This window comes from Lagenorhynchus albirostris, chromosome 11 (genome assembly GCF_949774975.1).
Source record: "Lagenorhynchus albirostris chromosome 11, mLagAlb1.1, whole genome shotgun sequence".
NCBI classification, from domain to species: Eukaryota; Metazoa; Chordata; class Mammalia; order Artiodactyla; family Delphinidae; genus Lagenorhynchus; species Lagenorhynchus albirostris.
Genome location: NC_083105.1, coordinates 38,983,594 through 39,009,655, shown reverse-complemented (window position 1 = coordinate 39,009,655; position 26,062 = coordinate 38,983,594). Strand labels below are relative to the sequence as shown.

Here is a 26,062-nt window from a genome sequence, read left to right as displayed (position 1 = left end):
TGAAAATTTAAGTAAGTTATTTCAATAAACTGATTTAATTATGAGTTTCCAGGAGTAATATCCAAACATAAAAATCTCAACAAAAAGATTATTTTTAATTAAATATAAATAAATAACCCAGTACCTTTTTAAAGTCAGTTGAATCATCCTTTTCTAGCCTGCTACTGTAAGGTTTTCTTTCTTCTGAGTAACTGTATGATCCAGAGCGACCCAGCAAGGAATCATACCGATCACTAGCTGATGTAGAACTGATTTCATATCTTCAAAAGATGAGTCTGAGTCAAAATCTTTATTATAGGCTTTCACAACTTACATTAACATGCATCCTAGTATATTAAACTAGATATTCCAAAATAGTAGGTAATATTCTCCTTCATCGGTTATCTAATTAACTTTCATGATATATAATAAATAAATGGGAAGTTATTTTTAACACTAATTTCCCTTAACTGAGAAGGGAAGTTCAAAATCTCTATATTTGAAAGTCAAAACTGGTTTTACATCATGATGAATTATTTCAACAATTTTAAACTGTACATTTTTTCCCCCCACATTTTAACATCTCTAAAATCAGAACAAGGCTTACAATTGATGGGTATTAAACTGGTAGCACTTTTCCTTTTTTTAAGTGGCATACAATTGTATTTTAAAATTAGTAACATTTTAGATGATGAACTAACTAGAGTCTATCCGAAGTGATAGATAGTACTATGCCATTTTATATAAGGGACTTGATTGTCTGTGAATTTTGGTATCCGCTGAGGAAGCCGGGGCGGTGGGGGGGGGGGAATCCTGGAACCAATCCCTCAGGGATACCGAGGGACAACAGAACAGTTTGTCCTAAACAAGAAGAACATATCTCATTTGAAAATGAGGATCCTCTTATTATCTAGTTCTGAATTTGTGTTACTTTTTCTGATAAATGCTACTGCCTCTACACTTCAATTCAATAGAATCATCAGTATATAAAAATTTGTTCTTAGTTTTTACAAAGCTTTGGTTAACAATTATGGGCAAGAGGAACAAAAATTAGATTCAAGGATATTGTGGAGGTTCTCTGAAAAGATGAACAATTTGAGCTAGATGACACTTTTAAAAAGTGTCTTCATTGGTTTTCTTTTATCTGAAGCAGGGATAAGAGAGAAGATTCTGAATACCTAGTGAAATAAATTTCTGGTGGGTTTCATCAGTCTCTGATGTGAATAATGAGATGGTCAGTGTTGAAGTAACTTAGGATGGTTAGGAAAACTAAGAAAAGTTATCACTGTTGCAAAGATCTGAGAAAAAGTCTTTCTTAGTGACTTACTATAACTATTGAACTAGAAGTAAAGCCATTGATAAAGAAAGCTATTAACACTTATCAGGTCATCTAAATATCTACAGATTTTTTTATTATTAAAATAATTCTACCAACTTAAAAAATTTATAAATATCTAGCAATATATTTTTAGAAAGGATAAAAATGAGTAAAAGGTCAGTAAAAGAAAAGAAAAGAAAAAAGTAAAACATACCTAGAAATGGAATCCGTCTATAAAGAGAGAAAAACATAAGCATAACTAAATTTTTATGCTTTCACTAAAGTAACTTATTGATTTATCAAGAAAATTTAACATCAATACTATTTTCACACTATTAAACTAACACCTATTTATTATATACACTTTAATGTAGTTGTTCTTACAAAGAAATTCTAGAACAGTCACTGTATATTTCTACATGTCTAATACTATACGATTACATTTGCCAATTTATAGTCATATTTTGTGAATTTCTACAAAATGGCACCATACATTATTTTTTTAATTAGAAGGAAAAAAAAGAGAGACTAAGACATATCCATTACTTACAACCTGTTTAGCAGGAAAAAGTAACATTTATATTAAGAAATGCAAGTTTATTATGGGACATCTCAAAGCAATTATCTTTCCCATTTTTGTTTTTGAGGCCATCGGAGACAAACGAATGCCTAAAGTATTTTATGTATGACAGTATATACATATTTTGCTTAAAATTTATTTTCTGGAAATCCAGCTATACGTTCCTTCAAAGTTTAGCAATTAGGAGACAGGAAATTATAATTAATTTTCTTAAGCAAGTGGTATGCTATACTGAAGTTCCAAAACTCTTCTTATCTAAATAGTGAAATGATTAATAGGATAAAATAGTCTTATTGAAGTCAAAGAATTTTTTGGGGATGGTCATCTTTAGCTCTTTCTCTTTCTACTGAAACACGCAATCTATAATTTTCTATAAAATAACTATTCAGAAACGGTTTGTTAAATTTCTGAAATTAGATATTTATACTTACCCTTGAATGCACTGTGAAATTACTGGGTTCCTTTGGGACTGTCTGAAGTCTCATTCAGACTAAAAATGTCTTCCTAAGTCTATTTAAGTTTCCTTTGCAAAACCAATTTCTTACCTGCTTCCTATTTTTTTGATGTAATGCTTTACTTTATTGATTTATTCTTTAGTTTTATAATAATGAACAATTTTGAAGTTAAATTTCAATTTTCATGATATCATTCAAATTCATAAGCTGCTAAAAGAGTAGATTTTGAAAGTTCTTATCACAAGAAAAAAAACTTGTACTTATGTATGTACTTATCACATCACTTATGTGATGATGTTAACTGGACTTATTGTGCTAATCATTTCACAATACACAAATATTAAATAACAACTTTGTACATGTGCAACTAATATAATGTTATATGTCAATTATATCTCAATTTAAAAAAAGAGCAGAAACAAACAAAAGATATTATTTATCCAAATTCAGGAAACTAGCCACACATGAAATAAAATATATACATATCAAATGAAAACATCACATCTCACCTCACAGTCTGCACTCTGGTTCACTGATTTAAAATTTAAGAATAAATAAAAACTCCAAGTAGTCACAGAAATCACTCAAATTCTATTTCTTTGCCTTTAAAAAGCATGGTTTTTAAAGTATTGGTTATGTTTTATATTTTAAAAATTGTAGTAGAAAGCACATAAAACAAAACATACCATGTAAGCCACTTTTAAGAGTATAGTTCAGTAGCGCTGACAATATTCACACTGTTGTGCAACAGCTCTCTAGAATTTTTTTCATCTTGCAAAACTGTGATTTTATACTCATTAAACAAATCCCCATATCCTCCTACCCCTAGCTCCCGGCAACCACAATTCTACTTTCTGCTACCCATGAGTTTGAATACTCTAGGTACCTCATTTAAGTGGAATCATACACTATGTGTTTCTTGTGACCTGCTTATTTCACTTAGCATAATGTCCTTGTGGTTCCATGTGTTTTAAAATTATTCTTCCAAAGTAAAAATGCCCTTTAAGTTTTTCTGATTACAGTACCATAAGCTCATATAAAATACCACAGTATAAAAAGTTCCTCCATAATTCCCCATCTCTCAAACGCCCTAGATAACCACTGTTAATCTTTTCTGTATACATATCTTTGTGAACACATAAAATATCTATCCATGCAAATACATTCTGATATACTCCCAACTAATAGACAATGAGGATGTTTTCAATATTTTGCTTCAAGAGCCATGCTGCTGTTAACACTTTAGACTTGTTTTTCCAAACTTAAGTCATTTCATTGGGAATATATTTCTCAAAGTGGAATTGCTAAGCTAAAAGGCATGAACTTTTTCTCAAGCCTTCAGATTTGTACTGCTAAACTGATTTCCCAAGAAAACATATTAATTATAATCCCAAAATCTTATATGAAAATGCCTATTTCAATACTAATCACGCCAAACCTAAGCATTATTAACCTTTGACAATTTCACTTTTGTATTAATTGTTTGGTTATTAATGAGAGTAAATGTACTTTAAGCTTGTTGGCCATTTATATTTCTTCTTTTGTAACATTTATAAATTTCATGGATTCTGCCTCTGTTTTACTGTCTTTTAAATAGTACAAATATCTTTTAAGTGCTACAAAAGAGGGCTAAGCTTATTTACTTTTTAAAAATTTATTTATTTATTTATGGCTGCATTGGGTTTTCATTGCTGCGCACAGGCTTCCTCTAGTTGCGGCAAGTGGGGGCTACTCTTCGCTGCGGTGCGTGGGCTTCTCACTGCGGTGGCTTCTTTTGTTGTGGAGCATGGGCTCTAGGCGCACGGGCTTCAGCAGTTGTGGCTCACGGGCTCTAGGGCACAGGCTCAGTAGTTGTGGCGCATGGGCTTAGTTGCTCCACGGCCTGTGGGATCTTCCTGGACCAGGGATCGAACTCGTATCCCCTGCATTGGCAGGCGGATTCATAACCACTGCACCATCAGGGAAGTCCAGCTTATTTACTTTTTTTTTTTTTTGTGGTACGTGGGCCTCTCACTGTTGTGGCCTCTCCCATTGCGGAGCACAGGCTACAGACGCACAGGCTCAGCGGCCATGGCTCATGGGCCCAGCCGCTCCGCGGCATGTGGGATCTTCCTGGACCGGGGCACGAACCCATGTCCCCTGCATCGGCAGGTGGACTCTCAACCACTGCGCCACCAGGGAAGCCCCAGCTTATTTACTTTTAACTGAGCAAATGTGTCTCAATTTTAATAAGGGCATCTTTTTTGCCATTTTCTAGCTTTACATGTTTAAATAATCAAATCTGCTAATCTTTTCTTTTTAGTTTCTCGCCTTGGTGTCTGTCTTACTTAAATTTTTGATTTATTACTAATGTTCTTTTCATGGTAAAAGTTTTATCATCCAATAGTTTAATGAAAGCAAATTATAATAACCCAAGCAACAGAAGCCCCATTTTTGGAAAGAATGAACCATATTATGATAAAGTAATTCAAATTTCACCTTAATTTTAATTTATATCTTGAAGGTAGCTTCACAGGTAATTCAAAATATTTAACAACTTTTCGGCAACTTACAATTTAGTTTGAAGCGAAAAAGTATATGCTACAAAGCCATTTTTCAAATTGGTGAACTGGGATTCTATAAACTGAATACAAGTTTTGTTTATCAAACACACTTCTGAGGTAATGAAAAAATGCACCGAACAATTGTATTGCTCATACTTTTTCACAGAAAAAAAAAGGGCTGATGCTACAAATTTTCATAAGAGAGCAACACTTATTTAGTGGAAGCACTTTTCTAGTCTATTGTAAAGACACTATGGGTTAGTGTCTTAACCTCCACTCTTCCTTTTCCTCATGGTACAGCAGTCATTAAGTTTAGATGAGATGGTACGTAGCCCACATTAGCAGCAAAACGGCTGCAATATATCAGTGGTAGGCCTTGTCTGACATAGAGGGTTGTGTAATATAACTGAATTATAAAAAATTCTCTTTGTTTAATCCAGTTTAAGCTGGGTTTTGCATTACTTGTAACTGAAAAAAATGCTAGAACAAAGTAAGATCCAAACAATCCTCTAGTTTTAAAATGAACAAAGACTATTTAAATTGTTTGGAACTAAGAAAAATTTTCTTCATAGAAACAATATTCTACTCAACCTTAATGTATCTCATGTATAATTTTAACAGTAAAACTTAAATACAACATATATCAATATGCTTCAAAATTTGTAAGCCAGAAAACTTTGTAAGCCAGAATATCTTTCCCCTCCTATCCCAGCCTGCTGGGATAGGAGATCTGGGTGATATGGCAGTGAGAAGGGTCAGCTGGAGATGGTTTACTAATTCCTTTGCTTTTGTTTACCTGTCCATTGTTTTTCCTTGAAAGATGGGAGTTCATAGTGTACCAATGGGCAAGGAAGATGATGGACAAGTTTACAGAATATAATAAAGAAGAGGCATAGGTGAAATGGGGGAGTGCTGACAACTGATAGGCAAAGGGTTTAAAAATGACAAAACTTTTGCCCTGCAAATAATTTACCCTTGTTAGTAATTAATTTCTCAATCTGTCTGGCTATCTAAAGGTAAAATAAAAGTAACTTTTGGGTCAAAATAGGCCCTAAGAGTAATGTCCAGAGTCACCTAGCACAGAGAACCAACTTCTGGGCACTTCACATTATTGTAGATTCCTGCGATTGAAAGTAATTTTAACAGCTTTATGTAGGAACGCCAAGTCAAAATGAAGAAAATATGATCAGAATACGATTTCAGGCTAGACAGTGCTGAGTATAAAAGATTAAGACTAACTTATGTTGTACAGATCTACCCTTATGTGAATACAGCTCTTCTAAGTATGTCAGCTTTGTGCACAGCCAAACAATAGGGAACAGAGGGGCAAAAAAACTAGTGGGAAGAAACTTTCATCATTTGCTAGCTATGCAACCTTGTCATTCAAACTTGCCTTAGTTTCTTCATCAATACTGAGGGGGCGAGGTGGGGGGGCTTTTCCTGAAGATTATTGAGGAAGATCAGCTGTGATAATGAATGTAAAATCCTTTAGAGACACTACATTTCTAAACAAATGTAAAGCAAGTTAAAATGACCTATTATCTTCTCCAGAATACAACTTTGCCATTTACAAAACTAAAGTCTGGATCTGGTAAGGTATGCACTACTTCTGGATATTCTTTAGATACTTTTCTTTGGTCAAAGGTTATTACAGGTAGCCCCTGCTTTTCAAAAGTTCGTTTACACCACTTTGCTTTTACGAAAAAAGGCAAAAAGTGCAAACAGTACTCAACATGTTTTACAGCGAGCCATTATAGAGGCAGCACACCCTCAGCAGCAAAAGAGACACCGCCAAGCTCCTTCGCTGGGAACTACACTCAGTTTAAGCTGCCACAGCTTTGGACTGTGTCTTTGAGCACCGCGATTTATCTCAATTTATCTCTTGCATCCGGTAGCAAGATGTGTCCTAAGGTAATTCCCTCTTCACTTTATGTGGCTTACTGAAGATTATGGAACACTCTACTTTTGGACAGCAGTGGAAAACTGTATTCTCTTCTTTGTTTTTTCTTTTCAACTTTGAAGGTTAATTTACATATTTCTTTTCAACTTTGAAGGTTCATACAATAAACTACATCCACTTAGAGAACACAGTTTGATGAGTTTTGACAGTTGTGTATATCCAAAAAAATACCTCTACAATCAAGATCTAGAACAATTCCCAATGTCTCTAAAATACTCTTTGTGCCCCTTTCCAGTCCCTCCACGCCTGATTCCAGAAAACCACTGATGGTCTACCCCCAGCAGGCAGGTACAGTGTGCAGTAACTGTCTGACATGAATAAATATAAACACAAGTAAAAAGTAACCCTTAAAAAATATGAATACTTCTAAATACAAAAAATATATAATGTTATTTACCTGAGTTTCTTTCTTATTGGATCCCTCTTCTGTATCAGATTGTTGTTCTTGTTCATTTTCATCACTCTAAAATAGATTTTAGAAAAGTAAAGATAAATTTCAAACGGTTAATATTTAAATACATTAGGGTTTTTGTAATTTAAAAGGACCCTTGAGAAAAACCTAACAGGAAATGGATCAAAAGGAAAACTTTTTTAAGTGTGACATTTTTTGCCTTATTTAGAGGAAGCCTATTTTGTCTGCATGGTACAATATAAGTAGGTTAGTGTATACGGTGAAGAAAGACCATCTACCTAACATTCTGATTTAGGAAACACATACTGGGGATGAGGAAGCTGGAGGCTTAGCATGAAAAAGATGATACTCAATTTTATATTGTAATGTTACGGCGTGTACTTTAATAGTCAATATAGATACTATGTAGCTGCTCAACTATAATGAGGGAGCAAAAATAGGAAACTCATTAAGTAAGAAAAACTCTATTCTATAAGCTTGGCAAGATTTATACAATGGTCCTATTATATTTAGGTAGTTCAGCTATCTAGAAATTTTTTGGGAATTTACAGCACACCAAATAGAAAACTAAGGTCTCAGTAGGCTAAAAACCTAGACTCCCAGACAATAGGAATGTTCTACTAGAAGGCCTGAACATCTCAACAAACCATAAAGGACTGAAAGAAAAGGGAAATTTGCAATCAAACATATCTGGCTCAGGCTCACTATAAAAATACCGCAGGCTTTAAAACTAAATCATCCTATTTCACACTGGTACAGCTATTTTCAGCTCTGTGACTTAGTGTAAATTTATTAAAAAAAATTTTGAGCCACAGTTATCTCCTCAAGTGGGGATAAAAACCTTATAGAATTGCCCTAAGGATTATAGAGGATCTTTGTACAAACTATCATGTGGTACCTAGCAAAAATGATATGTGAAGTTACTAAGTGAACAGGAGAAATCAATGCTCCTAATGCCAGTATTACTTATTAATATAAATGTATTAATTCCGTAACACGAACTAATTGTCTTTATGCGTTACTGTTTCATGGAAGAACACAGGAACTGGAAATTTAAAAAGTGGGGAGGGGGACTTCCCTGGTGGCACAGTGGTTAAGAATCCGCCTGCCAATGCAGGGGACACAAGTTTGATCCTTGGTCCAGGAAGATCCCACATGCCATGGAGCAACTAAGCCCATGCGCCACAACTACTGAGCCTGCACTCTAGAGCCTGTGAGCCACGACTACTGAGCCCACGTGCCTAGAGCCCGTGCTCCACAACAAGAGAAGCCACCGCAATGAGAAGCCCGTGCACCGCAACAAAGAGTAGCCCCCACTTGCCGCAACTAGAGAAAGCCCAAGCGCAGCAACGAAAACCCACCGCAGCCAAAAATAAATAAATTTATTTAAAAAGAAAAAAAAAAAGTGGGGAGGCTCAGAGGTCCTGAAAAGTAGTAACTAAGAAAAAAAAAAAGGAAACCTAATAATATAACAGAGTAAAAACACTACCTTATCTTTGACAGAGCCCTTGGTTCTTTTTGTATATTTTCTGACATAGGTTCAGTCATGAGGCCATGAAAAGGGAAGGAGACTTGTGCTGATGGTTGATTAGAACACAATTCAACGCAAGCTCAAATTAAAAAGATGAGTATTGCCCATATGGATCTCAGGAAGAATTCTTATAATGCTGGTTAAGTGTATGACTCCAGAAAGTGGATTTTTGAAGGGAGAGCTGGTATAAATAAAATTGGGGAAAAATAAATACCATATAATAAAACTTTGCCTGTTAACCCCCTAATACATATAAGTTATTAAAAAGATAATTTTTAAGTAGTAAGAGTTACTATGTTAAGGTGCTAAGACTGTGAGGTTTTATGTTACTCCTATTAAAATGTTACTGGGCAATCAGTGAGAATCAACCAGACATCATGTACTTCCTGACAGAGGACAAAACACCCTGCCAAGAAAATACTGAACCAAAATCTGATCATTTCTCGACCTCAAACTACCAATTTATAGGAAACATAAAAAGCTACATGACTGTGTTAAACTACAGTTCAGGGATATAACCCAGTTCATTAAAAAATAACTGTAAGAAAAAAAGAGATGGAGGACATAACTGATTACAAGAGACTTTAAAGAAATAACTAATCATAATGTATGGTCCTTATTTGGTTTCTACTCAAATTAGCAAAGTATAAAATTAGAACAGGGACTTCCCTGGTGGTCCAGTGGGTAAGACTGTGCTCCCAATGCAGGGGGCCCGGGTTTGATCCCTGGTCGGGGAACTAGATCCCGCACGCATGCCGCAACTGAGAGTTCACATGCTGCAACTAAGAGTCCTCATGCCTCAACTAAAAGACCCCGCATGCTGCAACTAAGACCTGGCGATGCCAAAATAAATAAATAAATAACTATTTAGGACTTCCCTGGTGGCGCAGTGAGAATCTGCCTGCCAATGCAGGGGACACAGGTTCGAGTCCTGGTCTGGGAAGATCCCACATGCCGTGGAGCAACTAAGCCCGTGCACCACAACTACTGACCCTGCGCTCTAGAGCCCCCGAGCCACAACTACTGAGCCCACACCCCGCAACTACTGAAGCCCGTGTGCCTAGAGCCTGTGCTCCATAACAAGAGAAGCCACTGCAATGAGAAGGCCGAGCACCGCAACAAAGAGTAGCCCCCGCTCACCACAGTTAGAGAAAGCCCATGCGCAACAACCCAACGCAGCCAAAAATAAAACAGTCTATGGCAAAACTGAGAAATCTAACACTAAATGCCTACTGAGGAGGGTCTCGCAACAGAGCAAATAAATTCTAGCCATATGCCCAGAAAGATTCAGGAATTGTAGATTTAAAAAAAACCAAAAATAAATAAATAAATAAAATAACTATTTAAAAAATAAAATAAAATTACAATAAACCATTTATGGTAATATGAGTCAACAGGACATTAAAACTGACTGAATATTCAATATTAAGGATTTATTGTCAATTTATTTAAAAATAAACATGATCATGGTATTGTGATCACTTATTATATGATAACGTATTGTGGTTACTTTTATTATTTTTTAAAAATAAAATTCTAATATTTTTAAAAAAGGTGTCCTTATTTCTTAAAAATACAGACTGAGGGCTTCCCTGGTGGCGCAGTGGTTGGGAGTCCGCCTGCTGATGCAGGGGACGCGGGTTTGTGCCCCGGTCCGGGAGGATCCCACATGCCGCAGAGCGGCTGGGCCCGTGAGCCATGGCCGCTGAGCCTGCGCGTCCGGAGCCTGTTGCTCCGCAGCGGGAGAGGCCACAGCAGTGAGAGGCCCGTGTACCGCAAAAAATAAAAAAAAAATACAGAATGAAGTTTTTACATATAAAATGATATTACTAAGATTTTCTTCAAAATAATATGGGAGTTGGGAAAGTGGTGGGGATTTAGTTTAAACAATAAATACCTGGGGTAGGGCCATATACTTTTTTATGTTTGAACTTTTCTGTATTAAAAAATTTTTTTAATGAAAAAAAAAATCAACTGGCTAAAAAAACAATCCTCCCAAAACCAAATTATTTTTGCCTTCGTGTAGGTATATGTTCTATTGAAACAGTATAAATTTCACTTTAACCACGTTACCCCACAGCTCTTCTTTCTCTTGCATATGAATATCAATGTCAGGCATACAATCAGGAATCAAGAAAAAAAATTAAATTTATAGGATTGTTATAATTTGATAAGTAAAGCACTGCATCTATCCAGCATCACTTGAGATGGAAATAATTGTTATGTATATCATAATCATATTCATGAAAATAGGATTAAATGTAAAGCATCTTTCTTTCAAGAACCGCTAAGATAAATGAGCAGTTTAGCCATTATACAATAATCAACATTTGTACACTGAGCTGCAGCCATTATTATTTTTATTCCAATATTGGGACAGTATTCTTACTTTTAATACCAGAAATCTAAGTAGTTGTTTATTCTTGTAAAGAAGAACTCTTCTGATTTAAATAAGTCAGCTCAAACACATAGTGATCATCTAAAGAATATATAATCTGAGGCATATAAGAAATCATTAGTGTACATTCTTGGAAAGATTAAGCATACTATCAAGTAGTTATATTTTAATAGGTTCTCACATCTTGTGTCCAGAATGAAACTCCTGTAGATCTTCTTTTCTCTCTTGGTCGTCGTCGTTCTCTGATTGATTTAGGTTGTGATTTATCTTCTCCCTCTTTTTCTTCTTCTCTCTTTTCTCCCTCTGTTAAGGATTAAAATTATTCATATGGCAGCCATGTATCTTGATAGTATTTTGCAGTGTGACTTAGAAAATAATTCTAAGTCAACCTCCTTTGTGAAGCCTTCTAAAATTCTCTAATCAGAAATAAATTTTGCCCCTCCCAGGGCTCCTATAACATGTGGCTTAAACATGTATCTGTATCTCTCATTAGATACGTTTTTGAGAATCAAGATAAGAACTGATTTAAATTACTTCATTTTTCTAGTGCCTAAAACAAAAATTTTGCTAAAAAGACACACTTACTATTTGCTGAACAGAAAATAATTGAATCCTATGAAGAGAATGGGGTCCCAGTTATTAACATCTGACAGGAAGATGGTTATTATACCTAACATTAACACTTCAAGATAGTTATTATAACCAAACAGTGCATAATGATGGAACAGCTAGTGGGCATCATACGAATTTATCAGTTTCTGCTTCTACCATTCCCAGTCTTCCTTCAGCAGTAGAATGAATACAGTAGTCATTGAATTTTCTATTAGTATCTAAGAGCAAACCTTTTTTTGTGTTGCTGGGAAAAAAATTATCTTTTATTAAAAACAAATCAATGTAAACAAATGTTAGTCTTCAAATTTGTTCCCTTCCTGGGATAGTTAAAATAGCTTCAGACTCACGTACTAGAAGAATATTAGGGCCTCTGAATATGCTGTAAAAAGTAGACAGGGCTTCCCTGGTGGTGCAGTGGTTGGCAGTCTGCCTGCCAATGCTGGGGACACGGGTTCAATCCCTGGTCCAGGAGGATCCCACATGCCGTGGAGCGGCTAAGCCTGTGTGCCACAACTATTGAGCCTGCGCTCTAGAGCCCACGAGCCACAACTACTGAAACCTGCGTGCCTAGGGCCCATGCTCCACAACAGGAGAAGCCACCGCAATGAGAGGCCCGCACACCGCAACAAGGAGTGGCCCCTGCTTACTGCAACTGGAGAGAGCCCTCGCGCAGCAATGAAGACCCAATGCAGCCCCCCAAAAAAAGTAGATTGTAAAAAAAAAAAAAAAAAAAAAACAAAGACATATGGAACAAAGTAACGTTAAAAATGATTTTTAAAAGGCTCCTTGTGTCATTGTCTCCTTGCTGTGAAGAAAAAGAAGCAAAAGAAACCCCAAAATTACAGTATTAAGAGGGGTTTTAAAGTTGCTTTTAGAATTAGTTTACAGCAAAGGTCGCAAACTCCAACATAGAGAGTGGCCATCCAGGTTACATAAAGAGGTAAAATGGGCCAGGAGGGCACTACTCCAAAGGGGTGGGGGTGGGGCTGCTACTACTTGGCTCTAATCAATTGTAGACCTGTGAGAATTCAGAGCCAGTGTTGCCGTATCTTCCAACTTTTCAACAGAAGACAGAAATCTGAACTTTTATGCAGATACCCCTAACTTTAAATGTTTGCTCAAAATTTTTACAAACATTAGATGGGTCTCACACTTACTGGTTTAAAGAACTGAAATATTTCAATGACCAACAAAAGAAAAGCCAGCTGGAAGTTGAAAATAATTTAATTTTCTGAGTTTATTCCTACATGATTACTGATATTATCATGACTAATACTATGAAATTTTGCTTTTTTTAAAAAAAATGTTAATTAATTAGTTTTATTTTTGGCTGCGTTGGGTCTTTGTTGCTGTGCGCGGGCTTTTCTCTAGTTGCGGCGAGCAGGGGCTACTCTTCGTTGCAGTGTGCAGGTTTCTCATTGCGGTGGCTTCTCTTGTTGCAGAGCACGGGCTCTAAGTGCATGGGCTTCAGTAGTTGTGGATCACGGGCTCTAGAGCGCAGGCTCAGTAGTTGTGGCGCACGGGCTTTGTTGCTTGCCGGCATGTGGGATCTTCCCAGACCAGAGCCCGAACCCGTGTTCCCTGCATTGGCAGGCGGATTCTTAACCACTGCGCCACCACGGAAGCCCGAGATTTTGCTTTTAAAATATTAAATACCTACAATTAGGAATAATTTATTTAGTAGCCATCTCTTATTTAAAGGAGGAGTTAATTAGTGTTTACATAGGAAGCTTATATGAAGTAATAGGAAATGTTAATAGCATCAATATGCCAATATACAGCTGAAAAAGAAATCTATTTCTCAAGAAATAAGCATAAAAATAAGTTTTTTTGGCAAAGACATTACATAAGTTAAATGATTTTTGTTTAAAACAATTTCACAGAAAACAGTTAAAAGATATCTATATAATATGCAAGAAATGACTTGAAACATTAATAAACTGCTCCTAGAAATAATCAATAAACTGCTCCTAGAAAAAAATCACCCCACCAGTTCTTCTATACTAACTTTTCTATGTTGATGGACATAAAGATTTTTGAAGGCAATAAAGATATACATATCAATGCCAGACCACATTATTTTCTGTTTTTATTTTCTACTTTTCTCATTCTCAACCATCATGTTCTTTCTGGTTAGGTAGAATGAGTCCCAGTTTAGGATGTTGTTACTCTTCTGTTAAACTACTAGGAAAAACCAAGTCAAAGAATTAATCTGAAGGAAACAAAGTGTTTTCAAAATCTGGTCTTCTTACCTCTTTCATTTTCCTTTGTTAATCCTCTGGAGTAAGCAGAAGTTATACCTACAAGACTATTTGGCCTGTTTAGTTGACTTGAAGCATAGAGTGAACTGCTCATGGTAGAAAGTGAAGAGGATGGAGTGGTTGAACTTGAAGTTGATACTGGTCTGTAGCGTTGATAAGTCTGTGAAACATTAAAATTAACAACCATTTGAAATATAAACATAGATAAAAACATATAAGACACTTAAATTCATTTCAAAGGAAAAGTAACGTTCTAATCATGTCAAAATAATTTAGATTTCCAGTTAAAATCCTTATGAATATTTTGTATATGGTTTGTTAGTATATAAATCTCTTGCATTTTGAGAATCACAAGAACTATCCGTGCCACCTGATCTAGCGCTGTTGTTGGTATACTATTACCTCATCATATGTTCTGGAGTACTTTTGTTTATATTCATCTTCTCTAGATGTTTCTGACTCCTTCTTTTCTTCTTGCTTCTCTTTATCCTGTTTTTCTTTTTCTTCTTTTTCTTTTTCTTCATTTTCTTGTTCTCTGGTTCGGGTAGAACGACTCCTTCCTATCGTTTTCTCAGCTTCCTGAAGATCAGTCAATGTCACCCCCTGCACGCAAAAAAAGATAAATTTAATTATGAGAGGCATTAAAGCTCATTTCAAAGGAATATTTTATAAGTAGATATATTAAATACGAATGTATTAAAAGTCAAATATGCATGTTTGGAATTGGTTTGCAAATTGAAACAGAATTTCTAGTCACATTCATTCTATGAAGAATCATCATGAGCAAGCACAATAATAGGTACTGGGAAAGAAATAAAATATGTGCGAGAAATTGTCTCTGTATTCAAGAAATTAACAGAATAGCACAGGAACTGACCATATGAATATAAATATTCCCAAGAAGTTCAGAGAAAGAAGGAAAAGCCAATATATGCATTATTTATGTATTAAATTTATATATATTTATGTTTCTATATATGTATATGCACACAGAGAAGATTTCAGTAAAGAAGTAATTTTTGAAGGTTAAGTCTTGAAAAGAATAGGTTGGATTTCAAGAAGTTAAGGCACGAAGACAGAAAAAATATGTTAAGTAATGGCAAGGATTAAACACTTGAATCTAGGGACTTCTCTGGTGGTCCAGTGGTAAGGAATCCGTCGTCCAATGCTGGGCATGTGGGTCTGATCCCTGGTCGGGGAAATAAGATCCCACATGCCGCGGGGCAACTAAGCCCATGTGCCACAACTACCGAGCTCACGTGCGTCAACAAGAGAGCCCACGTGCTGCAAACTATTGAGCCCATGCACTCTGGAGCCTGTGCGCCACAACTACAGAGCCCACATGCCCTGGAGCTCACGCGCCATAACTAGAGAGAGAAAACCCGCACACCACAACTAGAGAGAAGCCCACACGCTGCAACGAAGAGCCCATGTGCCTCACCGAAAAGATCCCACATGCCTCAACGAAGATCCTGCGTGTTGCAACTAAGACCCAAGGTGGCCGAAAAAATAAATAAAATAAATAAATAAACAGTTGAATCTGGACTTTGGAGCCCCTCAACTGTAGGAAAGGGAAGACACGAGAGATATAGGAGAGAGAATGGCAAGTGGGTAAGAAGATGATAACTAGCTTGAGTGACATTTTTCTCATACTTGTATATCAGCTTTTTGATATACCTAATATAAAAGACCTATTTCCCATACCTTCCAAATACGCATAGAATTCTTTAATAATTATGCGACATCATATATGATTAATTTTAACACTGATCAAATATCCTGAGCCAGACACTATATTAGGAATAGAAAAATAAATACTTAAAGAGATACAAAGGCATATGCTACTTAGACGAAATGTAACATTAACAGTATAGCCACATAAAAAGGCTACGGTAGGATTACTAAGGCAACTTTTATTTTTTAAGATTTACTCATATTATATAGTGACATCAGTATTTTCACAGAAATGTGAAAAAGGGAAAGATAATTTATTTTGAACTTTTATATATTATACACATTAACTATACCTGTGTTGATCTTCTAGACTGTCTTGCTTGTCTAGATCTTGCTTTTCTTTGGGATTCAGACTCTTCATCTCTAACAGGAGTGAGGTATGATCTACAGTAATAAATAAAAATTGTCACTTGGAGATGCAATACCTGTGAATATAATTATACACGAATGTGCGTAAGTGAAACATTTAAGTTTAGCATTTTAATGGATTTTAAGAAAGAGTCTTCAGAAAATGGTTAAACCCACTCTGAAATTCAACAATGCAATTTGATAGTTTTTTAGATTGGAACTACTCATATTAACATATTTTTAAAGTTCTTCCTAACCACAGTTTTGGTTTTTTTTAAACCATGTTAACATCATTCCTCTTAGCTCCTTTCTTGATTTTCTGCAACACCATCCTAGATGATATGTGAAGTTACAAGGCTAAACTCTAGACTGTCAATGTCTTCTTATGGTAAAGGACTGAATGTAATATTTAGGATATGGGATGACTAGTGAGGAAGCAGCACTCCCTGCATTCTTGTCATTGTGCATTTACTAATAATGTTTTTGGCAGACATCACACTCTTGTTCATACTTTAAGTTCTCTAAAAATTCAAGTGTTTTTATATACGAATTGCTTTAAAATCAGCATCTTATTCTTGGGTCACTGATTTTCTGATACAGAGAAGAGGATTTGGCATTTATGTTCACTAGATTTTATACAATAAATCTAAGCCTATGTTCCATCCTGTCACACGGTATGCACAATTTCAAAAGCATGCACTCTATGTCAAGAGGTAAATAATGAATTAAAGGGTTGAACAAGCAAAGACAAGACAGAGCCCTGCAACATAAGAAAACTTCCCTCTAATGATCAATATTATTCGGGAAGTTCAATTGTTAACACTTTATCTAGTTATACTACTACCATCTAGCTCACATTTCTCAGAGAACATTCTGAACTTGAGTATCTCTATTTTCTGTTGTTCATTAAGTTTATCAATAACCTATCATCATACCCCTATCTCCAAATGCTATTTTTTAAAAACTCTCATGTTAACTTTAGTGTTCTTCTCAATTTGTAATTCATTCTGCTCTTTAACCTCCCTGACACTATTCACATATTCGTAACAAACTTTAGAATTTATTCTTTGTTTTATGCCTTATGTTTTATTTTTTCTGTGTCCTTTAAAGCTCTAAGTTCAGAGAGTATAACACATCTTCAAACACCTTACAGTTATTTACAGTTCCTTCAGAATTCTTTTTAGAGAACTCTCATTCTTTTTGATACATAGGAATGCGTCTTTCCCTCCAAAATCTTCAATTTTTTGGAATCTGTCTCTCTAAAACTAGAATACAAGATTCATTATTCCTAGGATTTGTCTCCTTGGATAACTAACCCTAAGATGACATAGTCATTTCTCACCCAAGATCCTGGTTGCCTCAGTTTCATCAATTAACTACTACTTATTGGTTAAAGTTAGTTCTAGAGGACTGGTTCTTCTTGCTTCTACTCTAATCACAGATAAACTGTAAAGCAAGGTAAGTCAAGAAATTCTCAAGAGGGTGTTTTTACTTGAATGAGACATCCAGCAAACTTAGATGAAAATCCCATCACTTCTATATTCTGACTTGTTTTTATCATCTGCTTTGAGAAAGTATCACTTGTGTTCTGTATTCGGTTGAATAACTTATGGCACTATATCATAAGGATAAAACTTTTTTTTCTCTTTATCCGTATGTTTTCTATCACTTTTTACCTCTAGGTTTCTAGAATATCCTGAATGATTATGTCTTTTTGCTATCATAATAGCACTACATTTATCTCATCAATAAGGCACAGCTCATCAAATTGAAGCATTTCATTGAAGAGCTCTATTCTACCAAATTTTGTTTCTATTAAAAACTAGTACTGACTTAAGTTCATAAAATAAAATTTTAATTTTTTTAATTAAAAAAAATTTGTCTCCCTAAAAGTGAAAGGCAAGGGAGAAGTCACTAAATAAAACATTTTGCTTATCACCATTTCCGTAGTTTAACTTTCTCTTAGTTGAAATTCTGTATGGCTTCATCTGTACCAACACACAAACCCAGAGATGAATACAACTGGTAGGATACCTGCCCTCTCTCCATTCTATGATGCTCAAAAGCTTGATATTCCTTTTTCTCCCATTGTTTTATTATTTCTATTGTCTATACATCAATTCTCTTGAGTTTTAAGGTTTTTATTCAGCTGTAACAGATACTTTCTCATTTTTATTACAACTCCAGTGATTTTTCTGGGACAAGAAAGAGGATAACCAATAAATTTGTTATTAGAGTTTAAGAACCATTAATTCTGGAATACAATTTTTGTATTGTTTGTTGTAGAAGTATATAAATGTGGAAAATACTATACATTCTAATGTTCTCCAGGAAAATAACATATTAAAGGGTCTGAAAAGGACTAAGGGAAGAAACCTGTTTAACTGTGTTTAACTCAGCATTTTCCAAGACCATTTAAGCAGGAAAAAGTTTTTTTTTCTTTTGTGGTACATTTTTAAACGTGTAAAAGTTCTCTGTGAAATATTAGCCTGTAAAATGGCTATTTTTTTTCATCCATTCATTTAACACTTATTTATGCATCTACTGGTCCTATGCAATTTACTGCCTTTTGGACTTCCACCAGATGAGGAAAAAAAAATAACAGAAAGAGAAGAAACCTAAATGTGATAGCAAATCTAGTTTAACAAAAGTTTATAGCAGCCTAGACAGCTGCATGTATCACTTCAGCATTTCATGAGCTGCTCTGAAAGTACAAATGGACATGAAAGACTGAATTCTTATTTCCACTATGTACAAAGTTTTCATATATAGTTTAAAACAACTGCATTGTCACTATGCCCCTTTACCCCATGGCAAATAGCACTATCAACCATCACACTCTCTCCCAAGAAGCCTAGATTCTTTTTCAATACTTTCAAGCTGCCATGAAAGTTAATAAATCTATTTATCATATCTGGTTTAACATATGCAGGTTAGGGGCATAAAAATTACTAGCTGAAAGACTTGTAAAATCTGTTCATTTAAAATTTCCATACAAACATTTGCTCCAAATTAGCATAAAAACCTAGCCTATCGATTTGTAATATAGGAAATATATTTGATAGTCCCCATCTGAAATTCAGTTCCTTTCTCCTCCTTGAGGTGTCTATACAGAGCAGATCTCTAAGAACAGGATGTAGAGAAAACAAATAATTCATATTTTTAATATGTGTTTAATTCCAAAGAGGTGATCATCAAAAAGATGGCAGAACATACCAAATTGCATTACTATATCATATTGTCATACTGATCTCTTTCGTATAACTGTATAGGGTATATAATTTTACTTACTAGTCTTAGATTGCCCACTATTTTCTGAACAATCCAAAGGTTATTCTTAAATTAAGGTTTTTTCCCTCAGTAAAAGCAATTATTCTATATATTATTTCCCTGACATTTATTGGCTGAAATATTTATATTTATTTATAATATTTATATTTTGGTTAGTCAACCAAATTAGATCTCTAAAAAACTGAATACCAGCCCTTGCTTCTCACTCAGCATTTTTCCTTCCAGAGGGAAAAAAATAAGTAGACAAATGGGAGCTGGCTGAGCCAAGGGAAAATGGTAGAAAAGAGTAGTTGTACCGAACCATGTGAACTCATACTACAAATACGAAGTTATTAGTAAGGTACTGTTTTGCAGTTTGAAAAGACTATGGAGAATTAGAAGTGCCTAAGCAATGAAAGAATTTGCCATCTTGCTCCACCTACCTATCTATCTATCTATCTATCTATCTAGATATTCTGCCACCCCGCGAGGCTTGCTGGATCTGTTCCCTGATCAGGGATTGAACCCAGGCCATGGCAGTGAAAGCCTGGAATCTTAACCTCTAGGCCACCAGGGAACCTCACCATGCTCCATCTGTTTAAAGCTACCTTCTCCTCCCTGCTCCCCAATGCCTCCTCCCTCCAATTAATCAATTGGAAATCTTTATAAAAACAGAAAATTTTCATCCAAACCTGATCCATAAAAACAGGAAAATTCAACAATAATGTGGAATTTAATAGTGTACACAGTAACTTTACATAATATCTAAAAGTACATATGTAAGGGTACCTAAAAATGGCATAAATGTATTAGTATCTTTTTCAGCCACAGTATATTCTTAAATCACCATACATACATTTGGGGGCAAATTTTCAACTATATACATTTTGAAACCATTAATGAAATGTAATTAAAAAGACAAACAGGGGAATTCCCTGGCAGTCCGGTGGTTAGGATCTGTGCCTTCACTGCTGAAGGCCCTGGTTCAATCCCTGGTTGGGGAACTAAGATCCCACAAGCCAAGCAGCATGGCCAACCAAAAAAAAAAGACAGACGAGGCCAAAATTGCAAACAGTTATTTGACATGAAACAAAACACAAACATTAATATTATTGCACACATCACTGAAGCAAGTGAGACAAAATTTCTGTAATGTAGACCCAGAAAAATGTCAATAGACATATTTTATTTCTTATGATATGAGAACCTGCTCTGTCCTAACAATATCACCAAATATTTATTCTCAATCTTAAAGTCTTCCGGGATTTATTCTAAAAGCTGAAACTCAATACTTTCCAACAATATAAAAAATAAAGAAATCTGAGGTTAAGAATCATAATTTGCTTGTTCTGAAACAACTGATGATTTTGGGGAAACAATCACTGGCTTTGTCATTGGAAAAACTTTTTTAAAGTATGGAATGCTAGATAGAAAGGATTCTAGAAATTAAAAACTATATAAATTAAATATCTCATTTTACAGAAGAATAAATTCTAACCCACAGAGAACTCTTACCTTAGGATTAAGGCACAGCAAGGAGTAAAAAACCAAGACCTCCTGAACCTTTTCCCCTTCAGCTCCCCACCTCCCAAAAAACCAAAGCCCTCAAATTCATTTTCACTAGAAGAGAACGATGAGTGCCTATGAAACTCTAATTTCTGTAGGCTATGTGGTCTCATTGAAAACACCTCAAAAACCTAAAACTGACTAAACTTAAGAGAAAAACAAGAATAATTAAAATATGATATGACCTATACTGGTATTCAAAAATCACAAAATGCTAACTGCTTGTAGTGCTGTTAGAGAAGTATCATTAAATTTCACCATAAAAATAGAAATGAAGCATAAATATATTGACAGAAACTAAAGATGTAATGATAGGAAAGAAAACTTTTTTTTAATTAAAAAAGTTTTCAAAACATTTAACATTTTGTTACTTTTCATATATTCACCACAAATATTACTATAAGGATGCTACTACTTACAACAGGCCACGTACTTTGCTAGGCATCAGAGACAAAAGATGTATAAGACTGTATATGAATACTATGTGCTAGAAATAAAACCAAATTAATCTGGTTGGTATTTTAGTTAAGGAAAATATCAGCTATGTAGCTAATTTTTCAAGAATAAAATATTTAAAGAGGTTACGTTTAGTTTCCTAAGATGTTCTTTCTCAAGAGGAAAAACCAAATTCAAAGCTAGGACTATGCATGATATAGCAAATAGAACCCTGGACTGATTCTCCTGTAATATTGGGCCTAGCCTTAGCTCTCAATCTTACTAACCACATAAAAGTGGAAAAGTCACTTAATATCTCTGGAACTCAGTTTCCTTCTGTAAAGGATATCATAAAAGATAATAGGTAAATTCCTTTCCACATCTATGATTCCATACCAATTGGCTGCAACAGGAAGAAGTGAGCAATGCTCATAAAAATGTTTTAAGCACATAAAACAAATTCACAGACCCTTTAAAAAATTTAATTAATAAGTGCCTTCTATGTACCAGAATTAAAACTAAGTGAATGTAGTTAACATACTTAAAATTATTTGGCTTACACATATGCATAAGAAGCCATTCTTCACCAAAAGAATTTTAAAATGAAATTCTCAAAAATAACAACAACAAAAATCGCTAAACATGCATCAAATTTCTTAATAATGAGGTGGAAGGGGGAAACAATGAGAAGAATAAAAAACCTGTTTTTGTCATGTTACATCTAGTTTTCCATGAGTATGAGTTGTTTAATATGTGTTTAGAGTATGCGCTTAGATCTTCATCACAAAAATGTTTTGAATTAAATAAATCATTAAAACTAAGATGGCCAAGTATGAAGACAACTATCTGGCTCAGTGCCTTTAAACAAGAACATTAATTCTGTCAGAGGTGGGTTACCAAGCCTAAAGGCGAATAATTGCTAATTATATCAATTTACATAGTTCTGAGCTGATCTAGGTTATCTCATGTATTAACCTACTGGAGAGATAGTCACCAACTTCCCAAGATTAAAAAAACAAGCAAAACAAACAACTTTCATCATTGGGCAAGATATATCAGCAGTCCTATTAGGACCTTTACACACCTGCGTCTCTCCCTGACCTCTGAAGTGGAGGAGACAGTGCCAGCAGTAGTTGTAGTCAGGGTTGTGGTAGAGGCTGCAGCATTTACAACAGTTGGAGCAACAGGAATGGTCACTGCCGTAGGAACACTGTCCTTTTCTTTTTCAGTACTATCCTCAGCCCACAAACGATTTGAGGTACTATAGCATCATAAGCAGCAACACAAAAAAGAGAAAAGGAAAACAGCTAAACAAGGAAAGCACTTTCTAGCAGCTGAAAACATGTGACTACAGGGATGGATTTTTTTAAAACATAAGGTGAGACATCTTTCATCTATGAACCAAAAAGTTCACCCAGAGCTGTCAAAGAGAAATTTACACTTTAAGCAGCTTAAGGCAAAGAAAGTTCATAAGTTAGGAACTTAATATTTTTTCCCCAGACATGCATAATTGCCTCTTTTTGGAACCAATTTTTGTTTGTAAATCATTTTAACAAGGTCAATGAAAAAATCCAGAGCCCCACAATCTTCTAAACAAAAATGCATGCACATACATAAGCACACAGTAGGCCTGAACACAAAATGTATCTGTGACTCACCTGCTTTGTGTGCCTGCTGAGGAAGAACCCGTTGTAATCTTTGTAGTAGTGCTTGTGCTGGAAAGCAGGCTTTTCTGAAGCCCAGCTGCAGAGGTAACTGTTGGTGTTGATGTGGTGCTTGGAACACTAGAACTAATCAAATCATCTTGTCTTCTACCAAAGGAGCAACTAAAGGAAAGAGTCATATCTATATAGAATGTGTTTGTATGTGTATTCTATAGTCAATGCCTATACATTATACAGATTCACAAGGCTAGGAAAAAATCTAAAAGACTGTGTTCCTAAATACGCCACCGGCTCCAGCACCAAGAGTTGCATCTACAACTTGCTAGAGTCTAGATGATTTCCCTAATTTGGTAGTGTATCATTTTACTGCATCCCCCACCCACCAACAAGATTCAAAGATGATCTGATAGTTTACATTTCTGGAACTGTTCCAGGTCATATGGTCACGCCAGGTGGGGTCTGGAAAAACACTTTGGTTTGGTTTTACTTGGGGAAAGTTAAGACTTTCTTTTCTAAGCATTTTCTAAGAAATTGTTTTGGCAATGGGTCACATCCCTAGTGGTGACCCATGCCTATATTATATTTGTTGATCTTTTAGTCTTTTTTTGGTTGCTTTTAGCAGAGAAAATAACACATAGATTTTCCACCCCCTCTCCAGTATGATATTACCAACATTCCAATTCAAGGCATTTCCATTGCTCTGAGTTCTAACACAGGTAGAAACTTTCCAGGTCACCACATGAGCTCAATTAATTAATCTATTTCAACTGCTCTAGTCAATTACATAATTGACTTACATATAATTACATACAGAGTTCCTTTTTTAATATGCTATAATCTAAAAGATACTTCTTAGCATATCAAATTTAATCTAAAAATATATAATAGGAAGGCATAAGTAGGAGCAAATTTTCACCCATCTTTAAATATATATTCTGTGTCTTTAAATGAAGTTTTATTTAAACAACAAAAGATATATTTAATAAAGGCACATTTTTAATGTTATATTAAATTGAGAGCTCCAAACTGCCTCATATTTTAATAAAAGAATACACAAAAGTTACTTAAGAATTATATTATTACCTTTTATGATAAGCTGATCCTTCATTAATTGAGCTATTCTTTTTGAGATCATCTTCCCATTTTCTTCTTGTATATGAACTACTTGTTCGCAAACTTGAAGAATCTCTGTGAAAAAAATATCTTTCAGATTCTGGTAAATAATTTTAAAATAGGGTTAAAGAAGCTGTATTTTAATAAACATCTGTAGAAGCAGAAACTAGTAAAATCCCTTAGAAAAACAGTCTGGAATACTTATTAAGAAGTGAAAGTAATTCACTAAGATTCCAGTTCTAAGATTCTATCCCAAAGGTATAATCCTAACTATAGGGGGGAAATTTAAATGTTTGCAGAAGTTTTATTTATGATGACAAAAATATTAGATAATTTAAATGTCCATAGTTTGGGGAGGGGAAATGGCTACTTTAACCTCAGCAAATCTACTCTATGCAACACTATGTACTAATGAAGAACAATGCTTATTGAAAATACATACTAACATATAAGACATTAGGAGATCTTAAGTGAAAGAAAAAGTCAAGACACAAAATTGAATATTATAACATGATTACAATTATATTAAAAATTCTCATACTCTATATGTGCTGAAAAGTAGGAAGAAACAAATTAAAATGTTGACAGTGATCAAGTAAGTGCTTTTTCTCCCTTCTTCTTTCTCCTTTTCTATTATGTTCCAAATATTTAGAAAGCATATACTAGTCTGTGACCTCATCTGCCACCACTGTCCCCTCACTCCACTTTAACCATAATGTCTTCATTTGTTTTTGCTATTTCATGAACATACCAAGCCTGCACCTCCTCAAGTCCATGTACTTGGTGTTCTTCCTATTAGGAATACCCTCCATCTCCTCCTGAAATCCATATCCCACATAATTACAACAATGCTCATGTTTTAACTCTTATGCTAGATAGTAAAGATTTTATAGTAAAAAAAATAAAACAAATCATAATGAATCCACCTGTTTTCTTTCTCCTCAATGTCAGATGTACTGGCTAGTCGTCTTGGTATTGTAGGTGCAACATATGCAAGCCTAGTTCCTTTACTATCTTTCTCCTACACAACAGGGAGAAAAAAGAGTGAAAATAAATCTGTGATGACTATAGGTGCTGCTAAAAGTATTATGTAAAGAGTATTCAACAATGTATAATTACACAGCCATCATAGTTTATTTTATAATATTTCCATAATTCCTAGCTAAACTCCAAAATTGATGTCTATCAATATTCAAGTACTATAAACACTAAAAGACAGCCTGTTCAAATTAATTTTCTTTTCCCTCTTGTTTAATCTAGAATTAGCTCTTTTTTAACATAAGAAAAATTCCTCCACATTTTAATGACTTTTCCTGAAACTTCTGTAACATCTACTGTAATGTAGTATTGTAAGATAAAATATCTTTACTTCTTTCAGAGAAATAAGGTCTCAAATACAGTTCACTGATAAGTCTCAATTACTTACATTATACAAGCTATTTACTACCTTGATATACTATGTTTTAAAAATATAACATTAAAATATATAGAACAAAAGGTTATTTAAATTATATTTAACCAAATCTGGCTGAGAGTGTAGTGACAATGACATCTGTTACATTCTCATTATACTGGCATCAAGTACTTGGAAAACAACTGGAAAATAAATTTATACAAAATAAAAAATATTAAAATTACTTAGTGAGAAATTCATTTCTGAATTTCTGATACATGTAAACACTCCTGTATAGAGCAAGAAAACTGTAAGGAAAAAAATGTCCAAGCACTAAAAATGCAATAGAAAATAAATAATCCAATTATACAAAATAGCACTGAATGAACTGTGGTGCATTCTATTTAATGCAATTTAATACTGCCTTTCAAAATACAGTTATTAAAATTGCTCACTAGGACAAAGCTGTGATGTATCAGATGAAAAAAGT

At 34.7% G+C, this 26,062-nt stretch overlaps 1 protein-coding gene across 3 annotated transcripts in view; it reads right to left on the bottom strand.

Annotated features, from left to right (window-relative positions):
- PPP1R12A (protein phosphatase 1 regulatory subunit 12A) overlaps positions 1-26,062 on the bottom strand; it is a 149,590-nt gene that overhangs the window by 16,653 nt on the left and 106,875 nt on the right. For 2 of the 3 annotated variants that reach the window (XM_060165131.1, XM_060165132.1), the window contains 11 exons: positions 25,106-25,200; positions 24,150-24,254; positions 23,061-23,228; positions 22,487-22,663; positions 16,077-16,167; positions 14,452-14,652; positions 14,041-14,209; positions 11,358-11,479; positions 7,233-7,298; positions 1,512-1,528; positions 125-260 (listed from right to left, as the gene is read on the bottom strand). In XM_060165131.1, the coding sequence (XP_060021114.1) occupies positions 125-260; positions 1,512-1,528; positions 7,233-7,298; positions 11,358-11,479; positions 14,041-14,209; positions 14,452-14,652; positions 16,077-16,167; positions 22,487-22,663; positions 23,061-23,228; positions 24,150-24,254; positions 25,106-25,200 (1,347 nt within the window). The remainder of the gene's footprint in view (positions 1-124; positions 261-1,511; positions 1,529-7,232; positions 7,299-11,357; positions 11,480-14,040; positions 14,210-14,451; positions 14,653-16,076; positions 16,168-22,486; positions 22,664-23,060; positions 23,229-24,149; positions 24,255-25,105; positions 25,201-26,062) is intronic. The other variant, XM_060165133.1, reaches the window with a different exon arrangement.